General features: G+C 49.2%; 1 protein-coding gene across 1 annotated transcript; it reads left to right on the forward strand.

The window, feature by feature from the left end:
• The first annotated feature begins 50 nt into the window (after positions 1-50).
• Positions 51-24,466, forward strand: ANKRD13C (ankyrin repeat domain 13C). Its single transcript, XM_040407223.1, has 13 exons — positions 51-562; positions 10,148-10,189; positions 12,049-12,153; positions 13,371-13,456; positions 13,562-13,607; positions 14,078-14,144; positions 14,908-15,052; positions 16,471-16,602; positions 17,367-17,528; positions 18,589-18,668; positions 19,984-20,082; positions 20,727-20,827; positions 22,600-24,466. Exons 1-13 carry the CDS (start codon positions 262-264, stop codon positions 22,728-22,730), a joined length of 1,497 nt encoding a protein of 498 aa, XP_040263157.1. The 5' UTR covers positions 51-261; the 3' UTR covers positions 22,731-24,466.

A 24,466-nucleotide genomic window follows, 5' to 3' on the forward strand; every position in this document is an offset into this window, starting at 1 on the left:
GTCCGCCCCCTCGCTTTTCGCCCTGCGCAGGCGCGCTCGCTGGGCTTTACGTCACTACTTCCTCTCCCCGCCCACTCAGGTAGCTGAGTTCTCGGAGCGGAGTGGTTACGCGATAGCGGTGCCGTAAGATGGCCGCGGGTGGTTTGTCGCTGTGCTGAGGGGATATCCCGGGTGGGAGCCGCATGTTCGGGACTTCTGTTCCCTTCCGTACGGGGCGGCCCGTGCTCTTTTCCCTTGTTTTTCCCCGTCCTCGTTCTTCCAATGACCGGGGAAAAGATCCGTTCCCTCCGCCGGGACCACAAGCCGTGTAAGGATGAGGAGCTGCTGGAGCCCGATGAGGAGGCGACGGCCGGGGGGACGTTTACCCGCAAGAACCGGAACAGCAAGAGCTTCAGCAACCACCGGGTGATCCGGGCGCCCTCCAACCCGGCCCTGGCGAGCGGCGACGGGGAGACCAAGCCCGGCACCTACTACCCCGTCCACGAGTGCGTCTTCAAGGGCGACATCCGCCGCCTGTCCTCCCTCATCAGGACCCACAGCATCAGCCAGAAGGACAACCACGGTGAGTGCGGGGGAGGGGCCTCAGCTGCTGCACAACCTCTTAGAGCCGAGCTGTCACTGGAGGCAGGGGGATGGGCGAGGTGTCGTCCGGTTGTTAAGGGCGCGAGGTGTCATCCGGTTGTTGGGGGCAGGGGGGCGCGAGGTGTCGGGGGGCGCGAGGTGTCGTCCGGCTGTCGGGGGGCGCGAGGTGTCGTCCGGCTGTCGGGGGGCGCGAGGTGTCGTCCGGCTGTCGGGGGGCGCGAGGTGTCGTCCGGCTGTCGGGGGGCGCGAGGTGTCGTCCGGCTGTCGGGGGGCGCGAGGTGTCGTCCGGCTGTCGGGGGGCGCGAGGTGTCGTCCGGCTGTCGGGGGGCGCGAGGTGTCGGGGGGCGCGAGGTGTCGTCGAGGTGTCGGGGGGCGCGAGGTGTCGTCGAGGTGTCGGGGGGCGCGAGGTGTCGTCCGGCTGTCGGGGGGCGCGAGGTGTCGTCCGGCTGTCGGGGGGCGCGAGGTGTCGTCCGGCTGTCGGGGGGCGCGAGGTGTCGTCCGGCTGTCGGGGGGCGCGAGGTGTCGTCCGGCTGTCGGGGGGCGCGAGGTGTCGTCCGGCTGTCGGGGGGCGCGAGGTGTCGTCCGGCTGTCGGGGGGCGCGAGGTGTCGTCCGGCTGTCGGGGGGCGCGAGGTGTCGTCCGGTCTACATACAGTGGATGATGGGGGTTGCAGTACATACCACGGCTCAGTACACAGCCCCCTCCAACAGCTGGTTGAGCCATAGAGATCAATAATCATAGGTAATGGCCGGAGTTCGGAGGACGACGCGGGGACCCCGTGTGTGTCAGCTCTAGGGGGCGGCAGATGCTGCGTGACCTCCAGCCGCTGTAATGTCCGTCACCTTGCCGCCAGTGTTCAGTTCTCCTGCAGTGCCACCACAGGAGGAATCAAGCATTACATGGTGCCCATCAGTATCAGTTGTCTGTGCGTGCGCCGTGGATGTGGCGGTAGCAATCCTCCACTCTGACTAATTGAAGGGGGTCTCAAAAAAGGAACCCCCCCCCCCCAATATCCTCAGAATGCCCTAGTCTATTCGCATCTTATAATGCTATTGGCGCATCATTAGGATATTTCATGACGTCATCATTGTGGGGGGTTCAGCCCAGGCTCGGACCGGCCCACAGGGGAACAGGTGAATCCTGTGGTGGGCCCCTAGTCCTCCACCCCCTGCACAGTATAGTGACCGCCCTGCCTACGAATAGGGAGGGACCTGCCTCCTCGAATTCGCTGCCACCCCCCCCCCCCCCAATAATCAATCCCCTTGAGTGTCTTGCTGCTGCCTGCCGCTGTGTGCATATAGCTGTACATTGGGTCCCCAAAATGAATTTTACTGGTGGGCCGTAAGCACCCCAGTCCGACACTGGTTCAGCCTCTGGGACTAATGGGGGTCTGAGGTAGTCTGAAATGCACCTCCTATTAGAGTAATCTCAGGCTGCTGCTGTGTGCGCCATGCTTTACACTGCATATCTGTTGAAAACGGGTCAGCATTAAAGAGATTGTCCAACCCCCTATAATCCCCCCCCCCCCCCCCCCAAATGTCCGGGCCCCTCAGAGGTAGTACTTACGTCGCTCCCCGGCACCCGCATCGCTTCCGTTGCCCTCACGGCCCCCGCATCTCCCCGTCGCGCAGCTCCAAACATCCAGTGACCGGGGGTGCAGCCAATAGCAGGCCGCGACAGGAACGATCCTCCCTAGCATCGCGGGTGACGCTAGGGAGGCTGTCGTGGCCTGAAATTGGCTGCCTACCCTGGTTGGCGGATGTTTTGATCTTTGCGACTGGGAGATGCAGCAGTGGGCATCGGAAGCAATGCGGGTGCCCGTTCTAGAGGTAATCGCTGGGGTATCCTAGCGCCATGCCTCCAGTATCTCAGACGAGACAACCCCTTTAAAACTGCTGTAAAAAAAACAGTTTTTCCAAGAACCGCAGCGTCAAAACTCAGACTAAGGACTCATGTACACGACTGTTGGTTGTTTTACGGTCCGCAAATTGCGTATCCAAAAAACACGTATACCAGCTGTGTGCATTCGACCTTTTACTGAACGTCCAGCCCATAATAGAACAGTCCTACCCTTGTCCGTAATGCGGAAAATAATAGGACATGGAAACCACATAGTCTTTTCCGTATTTTTGCGACCCTGTTGAAGTGAATGGTTCCGCATATGCGTTTGTGTGCACGAGCCCTAATGTCGCGCAAAGGATTGATTATAGGGGTTCCCTGACGTGATGGGGTCCACCAGCGGGATTACCACGAGTTGCGGGGCCTTCAGTTAAGGGTGCATTCACACAGCCGTATGTACTTTGCTGTCTGCAGATCCGCAAAAAATGGTATTGACACAACAGATTGTGTCTGTGTTGCATCCGTTTTTTTATTTTTTTTTGCGTATCCATTGTAAGAATGCGTATCTTTGTCCACAAAACGGACAAGAATAGGACATGTTCTATCTTTTTTGTAGGGCTGAGGAACGGAGCAACGGATGCGGACAGCAGATGGTGTGCTGTCCGTATTTTTTTTTTTTGCGGACCTATTAAAATGAATGGGTCCGCATCCAAACTACGTATCGTATGTGGACCAAAAATACGGTCGCCTGAATGGGGCCTAAGGGTAATCCGACTGCATTGTGTACCTGCATCAGAGACGCGGCTGTCCGGGACCTGGGCGCGGTGCATTGGGGAGTATCGCTTGACCGCGGGGGGCACTTTTGGGGTTGTCTTTATGAGACCGTTTCTTTTCGATTACACTCGCGGTGCGTTAGGCTGTACGGTGTGAAAGCTGCGAGTCTGTACGTCGGACGTATCTGTAGGGTCTTCAGGCTGCTGTTCGCTGGGGCACCTCCTAGATCTCCTCCATCAATGGTTGCGCACAGTGTCAGGAGCGCGCAATGATCCGTATTTGGTGGAATTGTACTGTCCTGCGCTCCTTCTGGAATTTTGTGCACAAAACCCCCAGAGGTGACGGCGTTCCTGTGCAGAACTCCCCTGAAGCTCTTCTGCGATCTGCTTGACCTAAATATTCCAGCCTCCGAGGACTCACTTCTGAGATACGTGATTCAGGCAGCAAAAGCAGTTACTCCACGACACTGGAAACCCCCCTGCCCTCCTTCACCAGAGGAATGGTCCGAGGAAATCCCTCTATACCAGAGACTGCAAGACCCAATTAGGGTCCATTCACACGTCCGTAGGTGTTTTGCGGTCCGCGAAACACGGACATCGGCAATGTGCGTTACGCATTTCACCGGCACTATAATAGAAAATGTATTTTCTTGTCCGCAGTTGCGAACAAGAATAGGACATGTTCTATTTTTGGGGGGAACAGAATTGCAGATCCGGAAATGCGGAGACAGCACATAGCATCCGTCCAGCCCCATTGAAAATAAATAGGCCCACAAAATCCGGAACGGATCCGGAAAAAAATTGCGGACGTGTGAATGGACTCAAAGTCTACTTTCACACTAGCGTTTTGGCTTTCCGTTTGCGAGGTCCGTTCAGGGCTCTCACAAGCGGTCCAAAACGGATCAGTTTTGCCCTTTATGCATTCTGAATGGAAAAGGATCCGCTCAGTTTGCCTCCGTTCCGCTCTGGAGGCTGCTTGCAGCGTTTTGCTGTCCGCTTGACGAAACTGAGCTAAACTGATCCGTCCTGACACCCAATGTAAGTCAATGGGTACGGATCAGTTTTCACTGACGCAATCAGGTGCTAAGGCACGGATCGGAACCCCAGAAAGCACTCCGTAGTGTTCCGTTCTGCGTCTCCGGACCCATTGAAGTGAATAGGTCCGCATCTGTGATGCGGAATGCACACTGAATGGTGCCCGTGTATTGCGGGTCCACAATACGGCAGCGGGCAGCGCACGTTCGTGTGAACGAGCCCTTACATTGTGTGCCAAGACGGATCAGTTTTGGCTATGTTAAAGATAATACTAACGGATCCGTTCTGAACGGATGCAGACGGTTGTATTATCTGAACGGATCCGTCCATGACTGATCCGCACACAAAACGCGAGTGTGAAAGCAGCCTTGGTGTCACACCCCTAGACACGTCACGATTCTTGAAGACTTGGGGCCCATGGGACACGTTCCGCTCTTCGGAGATGTTCCGGAATATACTGATGTTACTCTTCTCACTCTCCCCCCCCCCCCCCCCCTTCCATACTGTCTTTCTGTCTTTCTTTAAGGTATTTTGTCAGTTGTTATATTCCATGTTTTCTTAATTGTCGCCACCCGCGCTGTTGCGTGGCTTAATACTTTTGAGCACGGTATGTCACGCGTGCGCCATCATAATGCGTCTTTATTATAAGCTTGTAACATCTGTTTCTGAAAAGAATGTTATCCTAAAAACCTCAATAAAAAATCGAATGATAAAAAAATCCACGGAGCGCGCTGATTATTAGGATGGATTTTACTCCAAAAGGTGAAAATCTACAAGAGAATTGATGAACGGACGGACTTTTCCCGTTACACCGAGGGGAGCGTTTTTTTGGAAAGGCAGAAAATGTCTTGGCTGCCAGCGGATCCGATCTGGTTATAAATGACTCTCGGGGTATTTCGGTCCATCCTCGGATTCTTCTGCTCGTTCGGCAGATATCGGCCTCCTTCTTCTCCTGCTGTACATATAGTCCTGGTGGGAAGGAGCAAGAAAGTCTGCGACAAAGGAAACTCTCCCCAAGTAGCAGTGAAGTCACACATACAGCGCAGGAGGAGCTGAGCAGATTGGTTCTGTATAGCCTGTATTTCATTCTTTTACGTTCCTGCTCGTTCTGGGCTTTGGAGTCCGGTGGGCGGTCCTACCGGTGATTGACAGCCTTCTCTGGATGAGTATACATAGCTGGCTAGACGTATGGCGGCTTTATGTACGACCCCTGCAGACATCCGATTATGAGCAGATCTGGCCAGGGATCTTCAGATAAATATCTCGCGTTTATGGCCGGCTTCAGACTTGTAAGGACCACGTCTTCTCACTCAGACACCTTGGGCAGCAGACAAGCTTGAGGCGGTCTGTGCCCAGGTGCTTGGGCAGACACCATAGCTCAGTGGATGGTAAAGGACCGCTTTACATGAGAGCAGGTAAGTGGCGCCCCGGCTGATACCTGCTCCAATGAATCATTTCCTGCGCACTGTGCTGCGCTTTGATCCTCCACTTGCAGCCGATATCAGTCCGGGCACATGGCCTCCTTATCAGGGTATATATCTCCGTCGTGCCGGACACACTTGTGCACTTCGTGGACCTGGGAGTAATTTTTGAACACCAGAAACCTGCCTGCAGCCACGTCCTTTCTACCTTCCATACATATCAATGGGAGACGGCTCTGAGGATTGCAGGGCAGCGGCTGCGCTGAGAAGGGACATGTTCGTTCTCAGCGCAGCCATGGATTTAAGCTGCTGCTCCGCTATACTCAGCACTAAGATGAACAGGAGGCAGAAAGGACGCAGGTGCCAGCGGGATTTCAGAGCGCCAAAATTACGGTGTAAAACCCACCGTGTGAACAGATCCTATGTGTGGCTTTTCAATACCCTATTGACATGTATTGTTCCTTGCTGTACATTTTCAGTGCTTCCGGCTACCACTAGGGGGAGCTTGCTGTGTGCTGTTATGTTTGTGTTCATATATAAAATGTATGCAGTGAGCTCCCCCTAGTGGTGGCTGTGGGAAGGCTCATTGGTGTCTGTGCAGGAGGTTTGGAGCTTGGTATTGGGGGAAAAATGAGGCTCCGAACCCTGTAAAGCCGGACGTTCACTGTAGTACTGCTGCCTTTGTGGGGGGGGGGTGGGGGGGGGGAGATATGTCGAGGCAGGATTCCAGTAATTCTGCGCCCCTTTCTATGAATGGCATATTTAAGGCAGCGTTATTTCTGGATGCCGGGATTAGTCACGCTGCGCGGTCTTTTTATATCCTCTCCTGTCTGCCAGAGCCTTCTGTTCCTTCAGACATTTGCTCTCCGGGCCCCGCGCTGACTTTCCCTTTGAATCCTTACCGCTAATTTTCTCCAAGAGAATAAATTATCCCAGCGATTTACTTATTTCTGATGTTTGCTAATTAAGTTCTCGGCTTCCGGGGCTCGTGTCCCCCCGGAGTGCAGCCGACCGCTGGCGCCTGCAAGAGTCATTAGCTGCAAGTGTCCCATAGGGGATCCGGTGGATAACAATGTGATGGGTTTGTTGCCGGGTCTCTCCCTTTCCGTAATTGCTACATGAGCCGCACAGGGTCGGGATGGGCAGCGCAACGGTGACCGTGTCCACCCCAAGGCCTAATCCAGCTAGAACTGCCAGCATGCCCCCGTCAGCCACGTAGGTGCACTGGCTACCTGGTTCCCAATGCTATAGAGCCATGCACTGCTGGGTAAGGTGGGAAGGCTGAGGGTCCACGCTACAGGACGGCAGCTTTCTAGCTACTGCAAAACTACAACCCCCATCCTGTCCTCGCAGCTGCAGGCCAGCTTCACAGCGATGTCACAGGTTAGAGACCGCCGATTGTGGAGTAGGGCTTGAATCTGTGCAGTCTGCATTGGATGCCCCCCTTCCCTCAGCCAGTGCTGGGAACTACCTGGGACATTTAGGGGATTATTCGCACATGGCGTAAAATCTGCGTATCGTTAAGGAGAAAATCTACTGCTAAAACTTACTCCATGTAATCCTGATAATACAAAAAAAAATTCTGCCTGAGCTGTTCTTGAAGGGGTTTTCCGAGACGTTAATACTGATGGCCTGTCCTCAGCACAGGTCAATCAGTATGTGATCGGCGGGGGTCCGACACCCGGGACCCTGCCGATCAGCTGTTTGAGAAGGCAGCGGTGATCGCAGTAGTGCAGTGGGCCTTCTCGCAGCTTTCCCTAGGCCAAGTGACGGCACGCTCATTGGTCACATGACCACTAGGTGCTGCTCAACCCCATAGAAGTGTATGGCTGCGATACCAAGCACGGCCACTATTCAAGGTACGGCGCTGTGCTTGGTGAGCACAGAGAAGGCCGTGATGCACACAGGAGCGCCGGTGCCTTCTCAATCAGAATCGTATGACCTTTCCAGAGGACGGGTCAGCAGTATTTAAATCTCGGAAGACCCTTTTAACAGCATTTAAAAGTTTTTACGGCAGCCCCATGGGCCATAGACGCAATGGACAAGAGGGGACCTCATTGACCTCTACGGGAGAGTTTTCCAGGCATGCTTTGTGACCTGTGCAGAGGTCAGGAGGGAGCAGATAAGCCGGAATATCACCTTTTGTGAATGGGGGACCCTTTGTTTTATATATATATATATATATATATATATATATATATATATATATATATATATATATATATATATAGTGATATCTGTCATTCTAATCCTGCTTTTAATGATAAGCAGATAACTGCAGTAAAGTGATCTGTACAGATCAAGAAATGGGGCTTAATGTTTGGCTAAACTGCAGGATTTAATGTTTTTAGTTTAAAAATACAGATATTGCCATGAAAAATTTAATATTACACATCACCAAAAATTATTTAAAAATATGTAACATGATTTTAACAATGGCTCATTTTCTGATGCATATTACTAGGGATGAGCGATTAGTATAAAACTCTGTACAGTATTAGAATGTATTGGCTTCGATGAGCTGAAGTTATTGCTTCGCGAAGTCTCGCGAGACTTTGCGCAATAACTTCATAAATTAATTTGTACTGTAAAAAAAACATTTCCCGAACTCTGGTTCGGTTTCAATTGGTACCTTGGAACCTGACCCGTGTTCGGGGAAATGTTTTTTTTTTTTTTAACAGTAGAAATTGATTTCTGAAGTTATTATGCGAAGTCTCATCAGAGCCAATACATTCTAATACTGTACGGAGCTCCTGCTCTGTACAATATTAGAACAAAGTTTTTTTATGCGAATCGTCTTCGGATGTTTCAACCGAAGTCGATTCGCTCAACCCTACATATTACCTTAATTTCAGTTTTTTTTTATTGTGACGTATTTTTACGTGGCATGTGTCACCCAATAAACCACGCAGAAATTCGCGGCTCAGCCGTGGATTTGTGCACGGAACATACACGTTTGATTTTTGCCGCCGTGCAAAGTAGTCTTCAGTCCTTTAGGCTGCAGACTTCGAGTTTGGTGGCACTTTAAGGAGCACCCCTCCTCCACCTCATAAGGCTCCATAGAGCAAGCGTCTTGCCATTCAGACTTGGAACATCAGTCATTTTACTTTTCGCCACCTGAAATATTCATATAAAGTGCTGTTTAAAGTTTTATCGGAGTAGCGTGTTTGCTGCCCCAGATCTGTCGGCCTCGATCTGCCAGGCGTCCTCACCGGCTTTCATGCCTCCTGCAATAAGATTTTCTCGTTTCCTTTCTAAGTGGTGACCTGTTAATTGGGATCTGTGCTCGGCGGGGCCGACACGTCGGCTTCTATCACAGGAGAGCAGCGTGCTCTTTATTCTCATATGTCATTGATGTGCCGGAGGAAATGGTCGTGGCCTCCAACCTGTAGCTCCGCAGGTGCTGTGAAACTACAACTCCCAGCATGTCCCTGCTGTGGCGCAGTGGTCTCCAACCTGTGGAACCACAACTTCCAAGGCACCCTGATAGCCTCAAGTTGGGAGTTGTAGTTTCGCAACAACGGATGGAGCCACAGGTTGGAGTTAACCTTTTTACAGCATCACATGACCCATGTATTTGGTCACTGACTGCAAGCAGAGATCTTGAAAGTGATGTGGCTTAGTAGTAGAATGTGTAACCTTTAGGTCAGGGCTCCATGGTGACGTTCTGACAATGCATCGTCTTGGGAATTCTTGCAAATGTTGCATGTTGTCGACATCCCCACCTGCCTCCCGTGTCTTGTACCCCGGCATAACCGACAGCAGAGGTACTAGGTTTACCTGAACGCCTGCAAATGGCTTGTTAATGTTTTTGAGCTTCATTAGGGTACTTTCACACTTGTGTTTTTCTTTTCCGGCATAGAGTTCAGTCACAGGGGCTCAATACGGGAAAAGAACTGATCAGGTATGTCCCCATGCATTCTGAATGGAGAGCAATCTGTTCAGGATGCATCAGGATGTCTTCAGTTCAGTCGTTTTGACTGATCAGGTAAAATATATAAAACCGCAGCATGCTACGGTTATATCTCCGGCCCAAAAAACGGAAGACTTGCCTGAATGCTGGGTCCGGCATTTTTTCCCATAGGAATGTATTAGTGCCGGATCCGACATTCAAAATACCGGATCCGTCCTTTCCACAGACCGAAAAAAAAAAAGGTAGAAAAAAAAATGACGGATCCGGCATTTCAATGCATTTTTCTGACAGATCAGGCATCTTTAAGACTGATCACGATCCTGATCAGTCTTACAAATGCTATCAGTTGGCATACGTTTTGCCGGATCTGATCAGACAGCAGACCCCTAAAATGAATTCAGACCACAGACAGGACCCCCTAGAGTTATTTGTGACCCGGGACCCTTAGATGGTGGCAGTTCTGCAGTTTCCAGGTAGCTGGCATCCCGGGACCCTTGACTTAAGCATTAACCACTGCAGGCTGCCTGTATCACATTGAGACCGCCGCAGTGACTGTCTCGCTCATCTCTTCCTTTCTTCTTGCAGGTAACACCCCGCTACACCTCGCCGTGATGTTGGGTAATAAAGGTACGTGCAGCATGTCATGCTAGGAGTCTTGTATTGCAGGTATTCTCTAGTGCACAGGTCTCCATCCTTTGGCTCTCTAGCTTATGCTGAACTACAACCCCTAGTCTGTCTGTCTGGGTTTTGCTGGGAGTTGCGGTTTTCCAATAGCTGGAGAACCACAGGTGATCGCTTCAGCGCATGTATTCACATGGTGGTCACCCAGCCATGGGGGCATGTGGATGAATGCGCCCAGGTGAGATTGAGATAATAAGCCCAGGTCTGTTACATAATGCCGACTTGCCTTGTCGTATAACGGGACCTGTGAGCTTCCCGGTATATTGCAGTGGTGAGCAAGTGAAATGACAAGTATGGCGTCCCCATTCACTTCTCTGGGACGGCTCTGTAGTAAGTGAATGGGGACGCCATACTTTTATTTACACCTGCTCACCATTGCAATTGCTGCGGCGAGCAGGTAAACAGAGCAGAGAAGGCAGCTCTCATATGAGCGCAGCCTTCGCTTGAAACTGCTGATCGGCCGCCGATCTGATATTGACGACCTATCCTGTGGACAGGTCATCAGTAGTAAAAAGCGGACAACCCCTTTAATGGGGCCAGCAGGCATTCCAGTTGCATAGGGCAGTGCCAGATCTAGAGAAACTAGCCTTAGACAGTAGCAGTATTTAATACAAGGTTCCAACAAGAGCAAGAGACCCCATTCTCTGTCCTGGAGTATCTACTGATTCAGCGGGCGTGCGGTGTAGACGGCATTTCCCTCCTCATTCCTGCACACCTCAAGGAGAGCAGACTTTACACCTCGCCCCCGCAATCCAGACTCTAAATGGATTACATGTTAACTTCTGTGATGGCCCCATGTCCGGGACACTGCAGAGGAAGGCGAGCAGTGTCTAAGACTAAAGAAAGCTGGCCATACACATTAGATAGCTGACAGCTCTCTCTCCTGACCTTTCCATATACATGCACACTCAAAATGGCCAAGCATGCGTGTGTTCGGAATAGGCAGAAAGGAGAAAGACACTGCCTGAAATCTAACAGACCAGTCTTCATCTCCCCCAACATCTGTCAGGAGGCCCCAAACCACATTAGACTGTCTGCCCCGCTGAAATCGGTGGGTTCTGCTGATATTTATCTAATATATAATATCTCCAGCATTAGTCGCTGCAATGCAAAATCCAAGCGTCCTGCTTGATGCCTAAAAGACAAACAAACCCCTAATCATGCAAAGACCATAGCGGCACTGTGCCCTTCACCCCACTGTAGTAACGTACTCCTCCAAAGATCCCGTCCTGAAGCCATTTCTTCACAATGTGGTGGTAGAGCGCCGTGGCATTGGTTTTGCAACTTGTACTTCATCAGCCTGCAGCTAGGGGGCACACCGCCCAGTCACATGGGTGATTGGGGTATGAGTTGGCGTGCTTTACTTGCAGATTTTGCCGTTCATTTGCAGCAATGCAAACGGGGGACGTCCGTGGTGAAGATCCGCAGACAGAATGGACATGCTGCTTATTTTAAATCCACGCTGCAGGTCAATTTACATGTGGTTACCTTCCTGCAGCATGATTTGTTAATGTCTCACCCTCTGCTGCTACCATAATACGCTGCACAATTACAACCCACAAATCCAGACTTTGCAGGTGAATTTATATGCACGACCACAGTGGAGTTTGTATGGATTGGTGGTCGAGTGTGTCGTTTGAATGGAGCCGCAGTGGTCGTGTACTGTTCTCCATTCAAACTCCTTTGGAAAGGAGGGAGCGTTGGAATCCCGTTCTAGCGATGGTGGGATAGCCCTTTAATAACCATGCTCTTAGCTCCAATGTTGATGATGATGATAATCGATATCTTCTCGGTTTGTGTTGCAGAGTGTGCTCATCTCCTGCTGGCGCACAACGCTCCGGTGAAGGTGAAGAACGCGCAGGGATGGAGCCCGCTGGCTGAGGCCATCAGCTATGGAGACAGACAGATGAGTAAGCGGCTTCCCTCATGTTTGACGCTTGCAGGGCATTTGTCTCCTCGCCTTTGCTTGACAATAAGGTCAGGAGATGAAGGGACTGTTCAAATCTTGGCTGATGTGTAGATGCTGAGCGGGAAATACTGACGGCTCGTATCAAGCCTCTTTGTGCCGCCCCGGGCACATTAGGAACCTCTCCTGTAGAGTTCACGGAGATCTAAGGAGGAGCTTTCTGATGCTGAAGTGATGAACTGTGATTTAGGGGGAGCAGAGGTCATAGGAGCATGATGTGGCCCCTCCTTCAGCATCTCTGGGCTGACCACGTTAGAATCCATTCACATGTCCGCAAAATGGGTCCGCATCCGTTTCGCAATTTTGCGTAACAGGTGCGGACCCATTCATTTTCAATGGGGCTGGAATGTGCTATCCGCATTTGCGGATCCGCACTTCCGTTCCGCAAAAAAAATAGAACAAGTCCTATTCTTGTCCGCAATTGTGGACAAGAAAAGGCATTTTCTATGAGAGTGCCGGCGATGTGCGGTCCGCAAAATGCAGAATGCACATTGCCGGTGTCCGTGTTTTGCATATCCATACGGACGTGTGAATGGACCCTTACACTGCAGACAGGTCCAACAAAGAGCATCACGCTTTACAGCCTGTGGTGAAATGCAATGTTAAAGGGGGTTTCCCATCTAGTAAATGGCAGATCACTAGGATAAGCCATCGTTTTAGGATTAGCGGGGGTCTGACCCCCATGGTCCTGAGGATAAAGGGACTGCAGTATTGATTTTAGTGTCTCCTCCTAGTTTTCACAGCAAAGCAGCACAACCAGGTACCTGAGTGTGCAAGACGCTGCAGCACGGCCACATTCACTTATATAAGGCCTTTCTGCAGTTTCTTGCACAGCGTATGGCCAAGGCACCTCTGTGCAGGGTAGGGTTAATGCTGCCACGTAATTATATGCCATCACTTTACATGATGGGAGTAAGATTTAAAGCGCTTTATCCCTGGTGGGCAGAGTTGGTGAGTGATTGACGGAGAATGCCTAGAGAAAACGCAAAAAGAATATAGACCATGAGTGTGTGGGGGGGTGATGTCACTGTATGGGTTAATCAGGGGGAGAGCTGATGATGTCACTGCCCATCTCCTGCTCCAGGCTATAAGTCTGTGATACAAAATGATGCTGCAGTGAAACCTATAAAGTCCTGGGTAATAAATGTGTTTGTATTTCAGTCACTGCATTGTTGAGAAAGCTGAAGCAGCAATCTCGGGAAAGTGTAGAGGAAAAGAGACCTCGTCTGCTAAACGCCCTTAAAGAGGTAAAGTGCCAATGACAGACTATTCACCAAGTACAGAGGACTGCAGGCTATTACTACATGGCGAGCGCAGTGTAATTCTAACCTGAGCGCTCTTTGTATTTACAGCTGGGAGATTTCTACCTGGAACTTCACTGGGATTTTCAAAGTTGGGGTAAGTAGTCCTGGCCTTCCTTAGCCGGCCATATACTAACTATGGGACCAGCACCACGAGCGTCTCCAGTGAGTGTCTGTCCATACATTACACAGACGGCTTATTGATTAGCCCCCTATAGTGGAGTTGCAGGGAATTTGAACCTTTGCTGCCCAGGATCCTCATTGATTATTGGATGCCCTGTCTTTCTGTGTATGTCCCTTTAATGCCGAGTGAAAGATATTAGTACACACGTTGGGGTGGAAGGTGTATTTGCCCGTCTAGGCCCAGCTTTACCCTGAGAACATCCATAACAGAGGTCACAGCTTAATAAATTGCAGAGCCTTATGGCCAATGTGTTAGAAACTTGCTGTTGGCTCCAGGTCTTCTATTGCCACCTGTAAAGGTCCATACTTCTGGGCCTCTGTCTCACTCCCCCCTCGAGCATCTCCTCCATGTCCTGACGCGCTGTGTGTTTCTCTCCCGTCCAGTGCCTTTACTGTCCCGTATCCTGCCTTCCGATGCATGCAAGATCCACAAACAAGGTATTAATATCAGGTGTGTGTCCATCTCTTCTACCGGGATCCACAAGGTATTTCCAGCTCTGCAATGTCTGCTTTCCTCTATGTTCTGGCCTGTTACTTCCATCCGAGGAGGTCGGCCATTGTTGGGGGTTCAGATTTATCGGCAAATTCACTAGATTTGCTTGGAATCAGCGGCTCTTCTCCCATCAAATGTACAGTAAATGTGACAATCCTTTTTAAAGGGGTTGGCCCAAAAAAATTGTTGTCACCTGTCTCCTGGGATCTGTTGGGATCCCCACTGATCACAAGAATAGAGGTCCCTTGTCCCCCTTTTGAATAAAGCATGGGTTGGGCACGCACACTAATGAAGACAGCAGAGTACAGCATCACATGCGCGATCACTGCTCTATTCAAGCCTGGGAGACGGGACCTCCCATGACGTGATCAGTGGGGGTCCCGGCCGTCAAGCCTCCAACAATCGCACATTTATCACCTATCCCGGCCCTTGTGGTAGCAGCAGATAATAGGGGCTCTAAGAGCCAGATCCACAGTGAATAGCTGACGGCTGGGGTGGCCGTCCTCCCACAGGGTTAGATCATTCCTGAATGTCCATGCTGATAAGTTATACAAGTTAGGTAGCCTGGTAGCTTCAGGGGACTTTACTGCTGCTTCAATGTGAAGGTTTGTCACTCAGGTGTCTGGGAAAGCTGGGTGGAAACCCCTATAGGAGTTGTAATGGCAGCCGTATTGTTTGTCACCCAGTTACAGATAAAACTTTTTAGCATCTCCTCTTCCAGGCTTGACACGACTCTCATAGACTTCACTGATATGAAGTGCCAACGAGGGGACCTCAGCTTCATCTTCAAAGGAGACGCCATACCCTCCGAGTCATTCGTGGTCTTGGACAACGAGCAGAAAGTTTACCAGAGGATACATCATGAGGTGAGTGAAGACACCGATTACTAGGATGTCATCGTCTCTAGTCCCCTTACCCGGGCACTGTTATTCTTGTCTTATAAAGTGATGGCATATCCCTAGTATACACCTACATCTGATCGATGAGGGTCCAACCTCTTAGTCTGTGCAGGGGCCGCAGTACTGCTGCTTCTTTCTAAGCTCTTCCCTGCACAGGGGCATCGGCTGTGCGCCAAATGGAGCCACGCTGCCATTGATAATAAAATTATGGAATTATTTTTGTCATGTTATCAATTTGAGATGGGAATAACCCTTTAAAGGGGTCTAATTTTTGACACTCTTCACATCTGTGGGTAGAAACCATGTTTGTTTTAATTGCATAGAATATTGGAATAAGGCCTCTTGCACACGACCGTATAGCTTTTTCAGTATTTTGCGATCCACAAAAAATACGGATGACGTCTGTGTGCATTCCGTTTTTTGCGGAACGGAACAGCACTATCCTTGTCCGTTATGCGTACAATAATACCTTTGAATGGAAATACGGAAGGCATACGAAGTACCTTCCGTTTTTCTTGCAGATCGATTGAAATGAATGGTTCCGTATAATCTCCCTATATGGACCGCAAGAAAACGGAACGTGGGCAAGATGCCTAAGGAGGCACTAACTCTTAGCACCCTGGCCAAGCATCTGATTGAGGCCTAATGCACACAACTGCATTTTTGTTCCGCATCTGATCTGCATTTTCTGCAGATCTGTTCACTTCAACTGGGCCAGAAAAAATGCAAACAGCGCACCGCGTGCTGTCTGCATCCATATGTCCGTGCCGCAGTCCCACAAAAAATAGAACATGTCCTGTTCTTGTCTATTTTGAGGACAAAGATAGGACATTTCTAGAGAAGGGAAAAAGAAAATAGCTGCATACACACGGCTGGTATCCGCAGTTTGCGGACTGCAAAACATGGTAGTGCGTATGAGGCTTGAAGGCGAGATGCTGTGGCCCCTTCGTTGTTTAGCCGGCACAGTTCTGTATTTTTAACTTGCGCCTCTGCCTGGTCTTCCAGCTCAGTCCTATTCACTTGAGAAGGACTAGGCGGCTTTCAGATGTAATACTGGGCACAGGCACAACTAGCAGTACAGAGCTGTGTGTGCTAAACAATGAAGGGGCTGATTGCTGGAGGTGCCAAGAGTTGGCCCCCCACTAGATGGGTTATCCTTACGGTAGGCCATCAGTATTAAAGTTCCAGAAGAGGATGCAGTAGTGCTGGGGGCTGTAGTTTTGCAGTGGTTGCTGCATTCTCTCCAGTGTGTATCTTATTGATCAGTGTATGTATAAACCCGCCTGTGCGCTCGGCTTTAATGGCCATAGGTTTCATAGCTGCTGTCTTCAGGTTTGCAATGTGCGTTCCTCTAAGTTTCTTCACGTTCATTGTCTCGTTTGCAGGAATCTGAAATGGAGACTGAGGAAGAAGTGGACATCCTAATGAGTAGCGACATATACTCTGCAACCCTGTCGACAAAATCCATCACGTTCTCGCGCGCCCAAACTGGCTGGCTTTTCAGGGAAGATAAAACGGTACGCAGGCCCTCCTTTCTGGGAAAGCTGTCACACAAGGGGTTAATGGGTATTTCTGTGCCATCAGCCTCCAGAGAAAAGTCTTAGCAGACTTTTACGAAGAACCCTGTGATCTATATGACTTGCTGCCATGTTGACAATCATGTGCAGGAATTAAAGGGATGGTTTGGATTAGAAACCAAATTTTTAAATATCCTTTAGATAATGGAAGGGGGGGGGGGGGGGGGGGGGTCCTCTATTTAGGACCCTTATCTATTAGCCAGAGGGGATATCTGTTAGAGAGAGTGAGTCTTGCTCTGGGGGACCTGACATGATTTCAGTGTGACCTGTGTAATGCACCATTTCCCCTTTGGTGGCGCTGCAGGAAATGCAAGCACTTGATACTGGGTTCTCCCGCTGACAGCTGTGGGTACCTGCAGCAGATGCACAGTAGCCCTTTTCGGAGGCACGGTAGCCCTTTTCGGAGGCACGGTAGCCCTTTTCGGAGGCACGGTAGCCCTTTTCGGAGGCACGGTAGCCCTTTTCGGAGGCACGGTAGCCCTTTCTCCAGCTACTGAAAACACAGCAGGTGTTTAGGGGAGCCCCATTTTGTCCAGCACCTGGGGTGCATTTTGGCAGGTCCTGTAATATGCCCTTCAGCTGTCTCGCAACCTCACTTTGAGGCGACTGACATAAAGCCACCCCTTCTTCTAAAAGAGTTTCTGCAGCAGCTGAGGTGGATAATGTACAAATCTTCCATGTTGTCTCTGTTTTTCTATCTCTAGGAACCTGTGGGAAACTTTCTAGCAGATTTCTACTTAGTGAATGGGTTAATATTGGAATCTCGCAAAAGGAGAGAACATCTCAGTGAGGAGGACATTCTGCGAAATAAAGCCATCATGGAGAGCCTGAGCAAAGGGGGGAACCTGATGGAACAGAACTTTGAGGTATGTCTCGATACAGCGCCACAGCCGCAGTGTCCCCCGAGAACATGTAGATTCCTATGTACTTGATGACTTCCATATTGGGGAGCTTCATATAAACCATTATGGGGGATTCATTTTTTCTTAAGCACCTCTAAAAAAGGCTACTTTCACATCTGCGTTTTTAATTCAGGGTTTGAGATCCGGCAGAGGATCCGAAAACCTGGATTAAACAGATCAGTTTTGTCCCCATTCATTGTCAATGGGGACAAAGCTGATGAGGATGCATCAGTTTAGTTCAGTTGCGTTTTGGGGCTGGACACAAAACCACCGGAGGCAGCGAATTTGTGTCCGGTTTGCAAAACTGAACAAACCTGATCAGGCATGAAAATCAAGTCAATGGTGCCTGATCCTGTACCCATTGACTTCCAATGATTTTCATGCCTGATCAGGTTTGTTCAGTTTTGATGTAATACAACTGGATCCGGCCGGAACGGAGCCATCAGGGTGCATTAAATGGAACGGATCAGTTTAAGGCTAGTTTCACAATAGCGGCAAGGAACTCCAGCAGGCTGTTTCGGGGGTTGAACAGCCTGTCGGATCCGTGCTGCCGCTAGTGCACGCTTGCCTCCGGACTACCGCCCTGGCCCCATTGACTATTATAGGGGCGGGACGGAGTTCCGGCGGCAGCACAGCAAACATGACGGGAGGCGGCCGGAATAAAATTATGACATGTCGTAGTTTTCCTTCGGCCTCCTCTCGCCATGTTTGCCGCGCTGTCGCCAGAACTCCGCCCCCATAATAGTCAATGGGGGTGGAGCGGTAGTCCGGGAGCACGCGTGCACTAGCGACAGCACGGATCCGACAGGCTGTACACCCGCCGGAACAGCTTGCCGGAGATCCTCAGCCAGATCTCAAAACTTGAATTAAAAACACAGATGTAAAAGTAGCCGAATACTGTTTTGTACGTATCCATACCGACATAGCAGAGCTAAGTCATGTGGCGAGAGTCGTCATGACATTAAACATGACTGCATTATCTGACCTCATGGCCGTGCACCTCTTTCATATGTTCTCATTGCAGCCCGTAAGGAGACAGTCCCTGACCCCTCCTCCCCCCAACACCATTACGTGGGAAGAGTACATGTCCGCTGAAAACGGCAAGTAAGTATTCGACAGCTGAGACTGTTAGTTATGTATATACCCAGACAGGAATAATCTGCCACAGCTAGTATGCCAATAATTAAGCCCCACGCCTTATATCCTGACCACACCTCCAAAATGTACGGGGTATTCCTATCTTGTCAACCGAGATTTGCTATCACTTTGGGATCAATAGAAATCTGACCCCTGGGACTCCGATCAATAATGAGAATAAAGGGTCTGCAGCCCTGGTTTAGAGCTGTTAACCCTTTTAAGGGGATACTCACAATGTTTTTGCGACCTTTTCTGTGCCAAATTCCACAACAAAAAAAAAAATGCTTACAATATGCTTCCTATTGTTTCAATTGGGAGACCTGCCATTAGTGAATATGGTACTTAAAAAAAAAAAGAACGTCATGGGGAAAACAAAGCTGTCAATTCTTGGCAAGTTTCCGGTAGCCACACGCAGATTAACCTCAGTCAGTGGGGCACATTCACCACTACCACTGATTAGCCTTGGATTTCGTCTGCGGGGACTACTGCATGCTGTTGTTTTTTCCCAAACTGTATTTCCACCAATGTGAACACACCCTTCATTTTCCTTGCCCAGTGGTGCTCCCTGCCACCGGACTATGCAGTGAATTGTGGCCGGCCTCATTGATGTGACTCTAGCTCTGCTGCACCCTGGATAGCTGCCAACTGGGGTGCCACTGTGCATAGCAAAACAGTAAAGGGGACCCAGTACTAAATCAGCATTTTGGCCCCTTCTTTCTTAGGATCAGGAATTGTCCTAGAGGTCAGAACCCCACGATTTTAAAGTGATGACATATCCCCGTGCAATCGCTTTAATAAATGGGAATACCCCTTTAACTGTAGTGATACCTTGTATCCTCAGGCTAAGCCTCCAGACCCAGTGACACAAGCGTTCCAGATTGCACAGCTGGCAGCCGCCTGTCCCCCACATTAGGGCCACATGGTACCTACACTCTGGTGCCACCTTGCTGCTATTTCTCATTATTTTTCACGTACCCCATTGCTATTATAACAATTTTTACATTGAGAAATGTCCTGGGGTGCAGATGTATGTATGGGGCTTCCAACAGGTGAGACTAGAATTCTTTTATTTAGATCCAGTTTACACATTGCATTTTGATCCAGTTCTTTGTAACCAACATCAGGCATTTATCCAAATAATTCGGGGATTCCAGTTAAACATCTACTTCTTTGGCTCCATTGCTGATTAAAAGAAAAGTTTGGTTGTGTAATGACCTGTCTCGCGGCCTCCGTTTTTTATTTTTCTTATGTATTAAGAAATTCTCTTGCTTCTTGACCCTAGAGCTCCACATCTTGGAAGGGAACTTGTCTGCAAAGAGAACAAGAAAACTTTCAAAGCAACGATTGCCGTGAGCCAGGATTTCCCTCTGGGAATTGAATCGTAAGTTTCCGCAGTTGTGTGAGAAGGAGGAGAAGAAGCAGGAGGCTTGGGGGCTACTTGGTGATAATGGTGAACGGGGCTAATCGTCGTAATGATTGATCCCTTTACTGCACATCGTGACACAACCGTTGTGAAGGATCCGATCCTGCAGGGTTTTTGGTCACAGATCGCAAAAAAAAAAATAAACAGTTTCCAACATAGAGTTCAATGTAAATCTCGCACTCTGCATCTCACTTGTGACATGCTGGCGACCTTTATTTTTAGGGGTTGTCGAGGTTCAGGGCTGAATCGGGATATCTGCTGTTCTTTATTCTTTCTCCGATGCTCCCCCTGATTTGTGCAGCACAAGGTCTGTTTCTTTACTGCCAGTGGCACATCGGGCTTCACATCACTATGCTAGCGCTATAGACTGCCCATCTGTGCCAGTGATGTCACCAGGCTCACTGCTAGGTGGAAGTCTCTGCCTAGCATAGTGACAAGCCTGGTATGTCACCGGCTTTAAACTTTACGTGTCTGCATCCTCTTGTAGATTTGTCATCTAGGGCTTCGTGTAAAGATGGAGAAGCTGACATAAGGTGGCCGCCATGTTACCCCTTGCACAAGGGCCTGGTCATGTGATAACGGGGGTTGCCTTTCTCTTCCAGACTGCTGAATGTCCTTGAAGTAATTGCACCGTTCAAGCACTTTAATAAACTCCGGGAATTTGTACAAATGAAGCTCCCTCCAGGATTTCCCGTGAAACTAGGTAGGTGGGCCTTCAAACTGAATGCAGAATATTTTAGTTGAAAGCGGTTGTCTGAGATTTTGGTATTGATGGCCTATCCTCTTCCTAGGCCAGTGATGTCACGTTCATCGCATTCAAGTGAATGGAGATGAGCTGCAGTACCAAGCACAGCCACTATACAGTGCATGGCTCTGTGCTTTTTAAGCTGCGAGGAGGTTGCAGTGCTCACTGGATCACTGCCTCCTCAAACAGCCGATTGTGGGGGTGCTGGGTCCTGGAAAATACTTCAAGGTTTTTTTATTCTAATATTCTTCTTCCACATTTAACCCATAATAGTCTATATCCTTATCATATGGAGGATAATGTTTTTAGGCTTAAAGGGAACCTGTCATCAACTTTATGCTGAACTCACTGACGGCAGCATAAAATAGTGACAGAAATGCTGATGTCAGCGGTGTGTCACTCATCAGCTAAAAGTCAGTGGTTGCCGAGAACCAGCATCATAATCATTGCAGCCGAGGCCTGGAAAAGAGTCAGATCTACCTGAGAAGAGTCCTGGTTGTTATAATCTCCTGCTCTCCGCCATCTGCTGATGATTGGCCGTTCTCTCCTAGAGAGAGAGGGAGAAAACTAGGTATTAGATGGTCAGTCATCAGCAGGTGGGCAGGAGAGCAGGAATCCATGAATGACCAGGACTCTTCTCAGGAGGCCGTGACTCTTCTCCAGGCCCGGTCTGCAATGATTGTGATGTTGGTTCTCGGCAACCACTTACTTTTAACTTTTTTAAATGACAGACACTGAAATCAACTCACCTGTCTCTAACAGAACAGATAGGATGAGCTCTGTAGTGGTTAAGCATGCACGTTGCCGCTCAGTTCATTCTCTGTGGGACTGCCGGAGATCGCCACAGTTCCATAGAGGGGAATGTTTGCACGCTAGATCGCATCTTCATTCATATGTGGGGGAGATGGCAATGGATGGCATGGAGGGGCTGATGGCACTGGGGGAATGGAGCTGATGGCACTGGGGGATAGTGGAGCTGATCGCACAGGGGGGAACGAAGGGTGTTGGGGACTGAGTTTTTATAAAGGAAAACCGTCTATTAATTCATTTTTTTCTTATTAGATTACTTGATTAATCGTAAAAAAATAATCGATTTAAAATACTCGATTTACTAAAATCGTTTACTGCAGCCCTGGTGTTAAGTGCATCTGTGTTAGATGAACCAGGCAACAGTACAAATTGCTGTCCTGACTAGTGTTGAGCAAACTTGTGTTTTAAGATCGGCGTCTAAAGTTCGGGGTCGGGTTATGGATTCCGCTACCACGGACCATAACTTATGGTCCATGGTAGCGGAATCCATAACGCGATTCTTCGATAACCCGACCCCGAACTTTAGACGCCGATCTTAACACAAGTTCGCTCAACACTAGTCCTGACCCAAAATCCAGGCTGGTTGCTCTTATCTGCACTGATACATTGTAGCAAACTGTCAGCAGCTGGAGCTTCTGCATATCCACAAGCAGCAAACTGCGAGGAATTGAAACACACCCCAGTAGTTTGATGCATCTGTGCGCTATGAGCACCAAATTCTGGTGTAAATGATATTAAATCTGTGGAGCCGAGAGGAGATGGCCCGGCAAAACACTTTCCTAGCACCACTGCCTCTTCTCAATGAAGGGGAGGGGGTCACAGATCAGACCATCGTGCCATATCCGGAGATGCTCCTTTTTTAATTTTTGCCTTCTTCCACATGCTTTTCCTAAAACATCCTGCACTTCTTGCATCAACAGACATCCCTGTATTCCCAACCATCACGGCCACTGTGACGTTTCAAGAATTCCACTACAGAGAGTTTGAGGAGTCCACCTTCACGATACCGGACACCTACAAGGAGGATCCAAGTCGTTTTCCAGACTTATAATTCCGGGGCGTCCTCACCGACCTGTCAGTGAGCGTACAAGTGGCAGCATGGGACACGGCATCGGGCAGGCAAAGCATGACTGTTTCTCTCTGGTCGCCTGGTGCAGAGGATTCCCCCCGCTCCAGCACCACTAGGATCACTACAGGCTGCACGGTCTGATAAGACGGCTGCTCTACGGGACCTCCCCGCGCCCTCACCTTACACCACTTTCTGGTCTTACGTTTTTCAGTTTTTTCCATTCCTTGCTGCAGTCATGGGACTGCTCGGCAGTGTTAATGAAACTGGTATTTTATACCACGTTGGACTTTTAAATCATGTTTGCCGCCCCCCCCCCCCCCCCTCCCCCGTAAATTATACACGATGTATAGATTCCTGTTTGCTGTATATATAATGTGTACAGATGAGACAGGATTTCCTTCTTTCAGTAAATTAAACAAATGTTGATCCAATAAATTGTTGCAGTCGCGCGTGCCCCTCCCCCCTGCAAGGTGCAAGATTGGAGACAATCGCTTGGCACTTTTGCGCTAGTTATTGTGGTGGACACACACACACATATATATATATATTTTTTTATTTAAGTCCTTGTAGTTTTATGTTTTGTTTGTTGAAGTCTCATTTTGTCAGCATTTTTCCCACTTAATTTTATGTTTTTATTTCAATGTTTTTTTTTTTTGTTTTTTTTTTGGTTGGGGGGGGCGCGCGCACTCCATTTTAGGCAAGCCGGGTGCAAGAACCATCTGAACATACATTCCCCTCCCCGTAAACACGAGCCATCCTCTTCTGGTTTGAGAAACAGACAAAAAGGATTTATCTGTTTCTGGGAAAGATGAGTGTTCTCCAATATGGCCGCACGTGCTTTCCTACAGCCCGGAATGGCCAATCTGCCTAAGACAACGCTAAATCCCTTCACACATGCCAAGATCAGGTCAGTAGCCATGTTGGTCATCACCCAGCTTTCCTAGAAACTGAAAAAAAAAAAGAGAGCTTGTATATTTCATACAATACATGGACACTAGAGGGTGGCACGTGGGTTTATATTTACCGGGGAATTTTTTTTAATTTTTTTTATGCTGTGTAAAGATTTTTCATTTTTCTGCTTCTCTTTACTGGAATATGTTGCGTCAACTCCACCGCCGCCGAATCGGACAGTGAGGTACTATCACGCAGCACCCAGGGAAGGCCGCTTTTAGGGGCCCTTTAAGGCTCCACATAAATGAATGAAATCAGCAGCGCTGTGGTTTTTGTACAAGACGACAACTCCCCTTGCGATTTTAATACTGCAACGTCTGTTCCTATGATCTCAGCAATCTGAGGTTTTGTATATACCAAGAAAGGGCGCTTTTAAATATGGGGGTGGGGGGGTGGAGGCTGACTCGGAGGCATTTACCAAGCGTTTGGTGCTGGAGGGGAATGTCCAGTTGCGGCACTTGCTGCCACGTTCTGCACTGCAGTCCAGAATTGAGGTAGATTTGCCGCCCAGTGCAGCCTGGGGTATATGAAGCAGGCTAATATTCAGGTCTTCCAAATCGCTGCTTTATACTGAAAGGGAACTAAGCATCCTCTCCCCTCCCCCATTATTAGAGAACACACTGCGTTGCATATGGATTTTTACTGGAAGCTGTTAGACTTCACTTGTTTTACTCCATTTTTTTTGTTTGTTTTGTAACTCGTTAATTAATGAACATTTCTTGCTGGTTCCACACATAGTAATGGTTTAATTAAAGAGAGAAAAATCA

This window comes from Bufo bufo, chromosome 9, assembly GCF_905171765.1.
Source record: "Bufo bufo chromosome 9, aBufBuf1.1, whole genome shotgun sequence".
Taxonomy (NCBI): Eukaryota; Metazoa; Chordata; class Amphibia; order Anura; family Bufonidae; genus Bufo; species Bufo bufo.

Bases quoted from the DNA above. Each gene is read 5' to 3' on its own strand.
- ANKRD13C (XM_040407223.1), top strand. From the start codon at position 262: ATGACCGGGGAAAAGATCCGTTCCCTCCGCCGGGACCACAAGCCGTGT. The intron at 13,608-14,077 runs GTAAGTAGTCCT...TCTCCCGTCCAG, and splicing joins CTGGGATTTTCAAAGTTGGG to TGCCTTTACTGTCCCGTATC. The intron at 20,828-22,599 runs GTAGGTGGGCCT...TTGCATCAACAG, and splicing joins AGGATTTCCCGTGAAACTAG to ACATCCCTGTATTCCCAACC.